Below are 9047 nucleotides of genomic sequence, written 5' to 3'. Positions count from 1 at the left end.
AGAAAGAAGAAAGAAAGAAAGAAAGAAAGAAAGAAAGAAAGAAAGAAAGAAAGAGAGAAAAAAAGAAAGAAAGAAAGAAAGAAAGGAAGGAAGGAAGGAAGATAGACAGAAGAGGTTGTGTGGTAAGTGGTTAGAGGGCCAGCCTTGCAATAAGACCTAGATTCACATCCTGCCTTTGACACATCCTACCGGTGTCTATGGATAACTCATAATCAGGCTCTAAGGTTGTAAATTACAAATAAACTACCAATTTACCATGGAGGGGAAGATGTTTCCAGACCAGGATTTCCACATACTAATGAAAACACAGATCTGAACCAAAAGAAAAAAATACACATACACACATGGAGAAACTTTGCTTCTTTAGAATTCTTACATTTAAAAGATGAATAGTGACATCATGGTTTTTTGTTTGTTTTTTTGTTCTTTAGAAAAAGGTATCTCCTATAAACTCAATAACACTGGTTCACCATCAAAGCCAGACTTGTTCCATTTCATTCCAGAGTCCTGTGCTCCTTTGGTAAGAGCACCACCTCCCACATGGGCTTCTTTCATCCCCCACAGCAGGATCTGCCATCCAGTGTAAGCATCCGAAAACGTCACAAAATGGAAAGCACGTTCTCAGTCCCAGTTCAGCCCTCCAATAGACAGATATGGATGGATGACAATATAACTCATATGGGACATTGCCAGGTTATTGACTTCCTTCAAAGGCATGTATCACAGTTCCAGTGATTACCTTTAATTACCGAAAAGATTCAGAAAAAGTATGGGGCAGAAGATTAAAGACACAAAAGAAAAGTTTGGATATCCTCAATATCAAAAATTGGGGAGAGAAAAGAGAGGAAGGAAAGCAACTCCCTCTGGATCTATCACTACAAAAATAATATGGCTATAATTTCCCTATAATATTGCTTCTCACTTTGCACAGAGGAAGAAGGTTTCTGTTGACGTAGTATACACGGGCCAAACACTATACTTTGGCATGTCCTGTTATTTGGTGTTATATGAAGCTTTGAAATAGAAAAAAGCTGGCATTCAGAATAACATGGGAACAAATTCAATTCCCTTTCATAATCATGTATCATGTACAAGGTACTGTGTTAGAAGTTAGGAATATGCTCCTGCCCCTCCCCCCCCACCACCAAAAACAAACAAACAAATTCAGTCCCTGAACTCAAGGACTTTTTCCTCTAGAGAGGGCATGAAATTTGTACGTAAATAAATGATGTAAACTAATTTGAAGAAGGCAGAGATCATTAACATCAGGAGTGTAAGAAAAGACTTCACATAGGAGACAGCACCTTAAAGGAAGCTAAGGATTCCGAGACTCAGAGGTCACAGGGCACATGCCATGCAAATGCATGGAGGCAGGAAACTGTTGGATGCCTGAGTGTAGAGTACAGCATGTAATCCATTTGGCCAGAGTAGACCCTGTATGAAGGGGCACAAAGTGAAATAAATCTGGAGAGGTAGGCTAAAGCCATATTCTGAAATGATATAATGATTTAAATCCCAAACTGAGGAGTTTATATTTTATTCTAGAGACAATAAGAGCCTCTGAACATTGAGTGGGGTAACATGGTCAGCACCGTGCTTTAGCAATGGGTTGAGAAACCAGAATCAGGAATATCAATTAAGAGGCTGCTATAATAGTCCAGAGTAGGGCCGAGAAGAGACTGAACTAGAGAGGTAGCCGTATAAATGGAAAGACAGGGACAGAGGCAAGAAATGTGGAAAAGGCCAAATTGACAGGACTTGGCATCTAATTGGGTATGGGGAGTGAGAGTAAAGAATCAGGAATTACTCTGAGGTTGCAAATCTGGGTGACTAAGATGAAAGTGATTACCCCAATAGAAAGAGGAAAATTTGGAGAAGGGGCAATTGTGTGGAGAGGTGATGAAGGAAAAAAAGTTCTATTTTACTTTGTAAATTTGAGCTATTTATGGAATATGTAGGGGGAGATGTCCAGCAGGCACTTAGTGATGTCGGACTGGAGCTCAGCAGAGGGAGAGATTAAGGTTAAATTTATAGATTTGGGAGTCATCTGCATAGAGAAGATAATTGAGCCCAGAGGAGCTGATGAGATCACTGAAAGAGACAGTATAAAAAGAGAAAGGGCCCAGGACAGAGCCCTAGAGGATACCCATATGTGGGGGGCGGGACATGGATGATGATCCAGCAAAGAATCTTGGGAAAGAATAGAGAGCAGTGCCACGAAAGCAGAGGGAGGAGACAATCTCCAGGAGGAGGGGGTGGTCATCAACCAACTGGAGTGAAGAGGGAGGGGGAAAGAGGAGGGAGGGAAAGAGAAAGGGAAGGGGGAGAGGGGGAAAAGGTACATGGGAGAACAAGGAAGCAAAGCAGTTAATTGTCTGTCCTCATCACTATAAACCTCTCTCCAAGAGCCTGACTATTCAAGAAGGACAGGGAGAAGCAGAAGCAGGAAAAAAATGAGATAATAAATGTGGGAGAACTTTGACAAAAGCATAAAACAGTTTTACAAAGCATTATTATAACCACTGAGAATCATTCCTGAGTAATGAACAATGGATTAGGAAACCTGGGTTCAGGTCCTGCCTCTGGACCCTACTAGCTCATGCAAAAGTTACTTAAACTCCCCTATGCAACTAAGACTGTAAGTTACAAATGAGTTGCTGATACACACACTAATGATATCACAAAGACCCTCTTCCCTCAACCACCACCCCCCAAATTATCACTGTTAGAGGTTCCTTGCTCCTTCATGATTAACCAATGGCACTACTAACTAGGACAATAAATGAAGCTTCCTGGCCTTGTGCCAAGTCTTCAATGGGACTGTTATTAGCCCATGAAAAAATTATCAATGAATGACTGTTTCATCATGCTACAATCCCTTCCGCCCCACCCCTCTGTAACTCAGAGGAAGGGGAAGGGCAGCCCTAGGGTCCCTGCACAGAACTGGGAGCATCAAGAAGGATGGAGAAGGAACTGCTGGGGGGGGGAGGAGGCTGGAGATGGGTGAAGAGAAGGGAGAAATAAAAGAATCAGCAAAGCTTGGCCAAGTTAGAACCAAGGGAGGGGCCATGGTGAGAGTCCACAAATATCTGCAGGGTGGGGTGTAGGGAATTTCATGAGGCCAGAAGACTTCAAGGGAGAGCCAGCCATTCAAAGCAATGAGATGAAAATAAAAGAAGGAAGATTTAGATTTGATACCAAGAAAAGACTCTGGACAGTGACAACTGCTGTACCATGAATAGCCTCTGGAGGATGACTAGAAACCCCACCCACTTTGAGAAATTTAAAATTTAAGCAAAGAAATAAAAGTATTATAGAGCACATTTCCACTATGAGTGGTAGAGGGACTAGATAATCTAGTTGATTTCCTGCCTAAGTTGTTTGGAGAAACATGGAAAAGTCTTCTTTGCCAAAGTTACTGATTCAGTGGATGATTTATTATTTGTGAAAGCTCCCCCCCACCCACCCACCCACTCCCAGACTCAAGTATTCTTCAAGGGAGATAGTGCAAAAAGAAGTCACATGACTTTGTGCTGGCAATGAAATTAGGACAATATGACCTCAATTTCCAAATATTGGGGTCATGTTTCATTTTGCATACACTCTCTCCCCATTAAAATATTGAACACTTTTTTCCCCAAATAGCCAAAGACTAAATCTTACTTTCCATTCTTTCATTGGCCAAAAAGGAGGCCAAAAAGAAAAAAGAAAGCTGTTATGGAATAATTATAAAAACATCTGGCAAAGGGTCCCAAGTGAGTAAAGAAAAAAAAGTCACTTACATATACCTTTTTCCATTTTCTCTGGGTTTCAAGCCCTAAGCTATCAACTCCAGCAATGAATTATCATATCCAAAACCAGGAACAAGCCCTTTTGAGGGACGACTGGGGAAAGAAGGCTTGCTTAATAAGATCATCCATTCTCTGTCACCCCCATTTCTTTTCCATAAGGTTTTTTGTTTTTGTCTCTGCCCCTAAAAGCCCTATCAACAGAGAATTCAGGCAAAGTATAAAGTAGCAAAGGCATTGGTTTCTTCTCTCTCAAATTCCAAACTTGATGTTTCTCCATTCCCTTCAGAACCAGCTAAGGATGAATATCACTGTTACAATGTTCCTTACCCCAGTTCTCAGACTACAACTAGGAGCAACTGTTACAGACTGGTCAAACTATCTAATTCAGACTAATAGGCCGGTAAGCCAAGACATCTCTCGTTCCCCATCTCCTTCCCGGCCTTCTTTCCCTTACTATTCTCAAAAGAAATTTAGAACCAAAGTATCCTAGACCATCAGCGGTGGAAGGATCAAAGAATTTAGAGGTGGAGGTGGCTTTAAAGATCTTAAGATTATAGACTGAGAGCAGGAAGGAACTGTAGACTAATACAAACTCTTCCCTCAACAGAGGAATCTAAGGTCCAGACATACAAAAAATTCACCCAAGGTCATACAGGTAATAAGTAGTTCAAGAGCTGGGATTTGAACCTAAGTTCTCTGATTTCAGATCCCAAGCTCTTTCAACTATTCCATACCCCATCTAGTCCAAACCTTTCATTTTACAGAGAGGGAAACTGAGGCCCAAAGAGAGAAGTAACGTGATCTGACCTAGGTCCCACTGTGAGTTAGTAGCAGAGTAGTTATTTGAACCTAGGTTTCCTGGCTCCCACCCCACCCCAGTAATTTGTCTGCTCTCCTCCAAGAAATAGAGCTGTCCCCAGTATCCTTGGTACAGCTTCCTCTTTCCAACAACCAAAAGCAAAATGTACCAGGACGACAGTGAACATTTCCATTAAAAAAAAAAAAGATGATTACCAGACTTTGTTTCATTTATAAAATTGGGGCGGGAGGGGATTTGAGGGGGTGGCTGGTAAATAGTAATGTGAAGAAAAGATGCTGTCCATTTACAACTGCTTTTGTTGGTGGTAGCGTTCAGTCGAGTCTGACTCTGTGATCCCACGGACCATATTTACAACTGTTAGTAACAGGAAAAGTAGCCCCTCTCAGACTAACCAGATGAACCTTTTCTTGGATGAATCACTAGAGCATATTAAAAAGCAAAGTATTTAGAGAAAAGTAGTAAGATAGCCCTTCTGTCACAGATTTGTGACCTGGGCCAAGTCAGTTCTTTCCCTTGAACCACAGCTCTCCTTTTGTAAAGTGAGGATAAGATCGCTGTAAGATTCATCCCCACCCCATCTATCATTCTGTGATTCTACAATTCTACCCCTCTCCCACAATTAGTCAATTAGACCTCCGAGACTTTTAACATTTTTTTTCTTGGAAAAGAATAATTCTTACTTATTAGAAGGTCTTACCCTTTTGAAAGTTATGACTATATAACGATCCTGAACTGAAGATACATTGCCCCAGGGTCTGGTAAGCCCTGAATCTCTCGAGTCTTAATAAGACAGACAATTTTCAAGTAAGTCTGTAACTTTCTAAGTCAAATAGAAGTCAAGTCATTTTGCACACTCAGTCGGGAAGCATCGGGTTTTAATATGACAGGGGCTTACCCTGTCACTCAAGCCTCACTCTCCTCCCGCTGGGCATCTCTGACTACAGTTCCAGGGTGGTTGCTACAAATATTTTAGAATAGTTTGTATAACTTTGACCACAAATCTGGCCTCAGGTTCTGTGCACGCAGCCTTGGAAGGAAGAGACAAGCAGAAAGTTGTGTGCCTCATAGCCTGGGGAAAGGGGGAAGTTTGAAGAGGAACAATTTTGGTCCTTCTCCCTGTCTCTGCCTTGAAAAAGCCTTGAAAGAATTTGGATTAAAATCCATGCTCTTATTTCCTTACTCTCTCCCATCACGGAAAGAAGACAGTACCAAGAGAAAGAGAAAGTACGAGTTCTGGGAACAACTTCTACACGCCTTGCCTTCCTCTCCAGATATGCAGTCTAACTCTGGGACTTTGGGGGCTGGGGCGGATATGTAATCTCGTACTGAAAGGATGGAGCTATAGGGGGCGACGGTTCCCAGTTTTAATAAAGAAAACTTTGGGGCTTTGCTTGTGTGGGCTAGAGTTGAGTGCCTTTGATCTGCGTGAGTGGGAGAAAAAAAGCTTTCGGGACAAAAGTTAGCCCCCCTAGTCGACTATCGTTTTGGCTCATTGAAAATCGCCCCGTTTGCACACACTTCTGATTCTACTACGATCCTGGCCCCTTCGTCTGCTCGGGAAGATGGAGGGAGGGAAGAAGCAAGGGGGTATTGTGTTTTAACATTTCTTCCCTTTTACGGGGCCCCAGACAAATGGCATTCGGAACATTTAAGCGGCTCAAACTTTCTTCCTCCCCTACCCCGCAACGGAACGCACTGGGTTAGGAAAGCCCAACTCCGCAACTCCGACCCGCCCTGTCCCAGTGCCTTTGGGCAATCCTGCAGTTGGCCTCAGAGGTGCCCAGAAGAATGACACAAGCGCACACTGCTCTCCCCAGCTCCGACCCCAGCCGGGGTAGAGAAGGAGGGACAGCGGGAGGGGCTCGGTCCAGGCTTACCTGCGTGGCTCGGCCAGAGGGCGGAGAGGAGGAAGGTGGCGACCAGGAGCGGGCAGTCGCGTATCCAGCTTCGCCGTTTCCACCGTGTGTGGGCGTCCATGCTCACGTTCACCCGGGGCCGCGGGGCAGTTTTGTGGAGGGAGCACTTGGCCAAAGCGCTGGGAGCCCAAAGCACCAAAAAGATTTTGAGAAATGAAAACTTTTAGGGAGCCATGTGGAGGTCCACTTCTCTCTATCTCTCTTTTTAAGGAAAAAAATGAATTTTAATGTATTAGGGGGCAGGGCGGGATTTCGACTTGTTGCAGTGTGGGGATTGCCAGGTCTGAACGGTGTTAGGAGCCCCCCACCCGGATCCTTCTCTGACCCCCTGCCCTTTTTCCTTCTCTTCTCCTCTCTTCTCTTCCCTCTTCTCCTCCTCCTCCTCCACCTCTCCACCTCCTCCCCTCGACCTGCTCCTTCTGGGGATCTCGTCTCAAGTGATGTCCCCTGCCAGCCGGACGGAGGAGTAAAAACTTTTTCTATTTTCCCCCCCTTTCTCCCTCCCTCCCTCTCTTTTCTTGAAGGCAGAGGGAGGCAGGGGCTGTCGATCCAGGCAACCAGCAGCAAATCAGAACTCGACGCCCGGATCTCGGAGCTCGGCCCCCGGTCTCCCACTGGATAACGGGGTTAGTGGGGGTGGGGAATACGAGGGAAGGAAGGGGGGGGATTTTTCGAGCGAAAAGAGGGTGGGAGTAGAGAGCGAACGTGTGGTGTGTGGCAAGTCTGTTCTTTTCCCTGCAGCTAGTTTCCCCAACCACGCCAGGGGAGCCACAGAAGGGCAGGACCAGCGGCAAGTTTGAACCTAGTAGAAGGAGACTTTCTTCGGGTGGCTGCTCCTTAAGTTTGGGCAGGGTTAGCCTAGGTGTCCTTGCCTGGCCGAGATCCAAAGGGATGGATTCCAGATCTCAGAACCAGGGTCTGGGCCGGCTTCAGGATACCTGGGCCGAAAAGGGCCCCTTTGCTTTACAAATACTAGCAAGCCTTGATTAAACGCTTGCCGTGTGCAGAACTATGTGCAAGGTGCAGAGCAGATAAAAACTTAAATGGGATAGGTCAGGGTCTTTGTGGACAACCGAATAGATAGAAGGGTAAGAACATCTGAGAGTCCTGAGTCACGTGCATAATCGAAGACTGGAGGCTAGAACATTCCCTTTTCCAGAAGGGCCAAAGTTAAAAGTCACCCCTTTTCCTGTCTCCTCTCCACACCCCCCAATAAAATAAATTATATAAAAACTTTGAGTTATTCTATTCAGTGGACTGAAATCCATCAATCCTAGGGTTGTGCAGACTTTTCTGTAACAAATAGCCTGGCAAGAGAACTTTCACTGAACTCTATGGGCCCATAGGATTTAACTGGTTCCCATGTTACAATTTGAGTTTGTCATTAAATGCAACAATGGGCTGATTTTTTTCCCACCTCTAAGGCATTTTTTTTTTCATTTTAAAGAATCTTTTGGAGCAGGCTACCAGGAAAAGGGATTTCCTTCTCTAGCGGGAAGATGGCTAGAGTTTGTCTTTTATTGTTTTCTCTGTCAAAATTTTATTAAAGCCCTCTGTTTCAGCATCCCCAGATGATGGTTGGATTCCGCTTCTGTCTGTATGCAGACAGACTAAGGAAATTTCCTTCAGGCAGTAATCCCAACCTTCTTTGACTTCATAACTAACAACCTTTCCTCAAAGTGCCACCTACCTACCTTCCTATCATCTAGCTATCACCTAGCTGGCTGTCCAACTTTCCAGCTATATATGTATGTGTGTGTGTATATATATATATATATATATATATATATATATATATATATATATGTATATGTATATGTATATATATTAATTGAAGCAAATTAAAATTGATTGTTTTGAAAAGGCAGTCCATCTTTTTAAGAGAATGAGAGAGCCTTCTGTGAATCACCACATCAAGGTGCACCCTCCCAAACTCCAGCTCTCAATCAAAAAGTGATGTAACATTCCCCAGATTAATTTTGCATCTCTTTTATTCTAAATGTAGGAAGTATAGGGGAAAGGGTATGAAAAAGGGAAAGGCTGGGCCTTGAACTCAAGCAGAGCTATGATATTTCAATTCCATAATGTAATACAAGGAAAATTAGGAACCCCTGAGTAACCCCTAGCTACTGACGAGCCCCCTAGGGTCCGGTGACTCCTTCCTGGAATGTCAATAGATAGGACCATCCCACCTGGCAGATCCTGTCTAGCAGATATCCCTGAGACTCCTTGGCTCCTTCCTGGAATGTCAATAGATAGGACCATCCCACTGAGAGATAACTTGACAGACCCTTCCTGGGAGATATCCCTGGGACTCTGTGACTCCACCAAGGAATGTAAATGAGATTATCCCACTAGTACGATAACCTGACTGAATCTTTTGATCAGCCAGGACCTTTGTTCCTCTTCCCCCCTACTCTGTACCCCCATATCCTATATAAGCCAAGCCATCACCCCAACACGTTTGCCATTGATTTGTGGTGCCGTACCCCGATGGCCGCCGGCTAATAAATTCTCCAC

The 9047-nt window shown here is 44.0% G+C and overlaps 1 protein-coding gene across 2 annotated transcripts in view; it reads right to left on the bottom strand.

Moving 5' to 3' along the window:
* Positions 1-7020, bottom strand: part of COL5A1 (collagen type V alpha 1 chain) — a 316543-nt gene extending 309523 nt beyond the window's left edge. For both annotated transcript variants that reach the window (XM_036749195.1, XM_036749196.1), the window contains exon 1: positions 6489-7020. In XM_036749195.1, the coding sequence (XP_036605090.1) occupies positions 6489-6588 (100 nt within the window). In that variant the 5' untranslated portion in view covers positions 6589-7020. The remainder of the gene's footprint in view (positions 1-6488) is intronic.
* Between the last annotated feature and the right edge of the window lie 2027 nt (positions 7021-9047).

This window comes from Trichosurus vulpecula, chromosome 3 (genome assembly GCF_011100635.1).
Source record: "Trichosurus vulpecula isolate mTriVul1 chromosome 3, mTriVul1.pri, whole genome shotgun sequence".
NCBI lineage: Eukaryota > Metazoa > Chordata > Mammalia > Diprotodontia > Phalangeridae > Trichosurus > Trichosurus vulpecula.
This window is presented reverse-complemented; position numbering and strand designations above follow the sequence as displayed.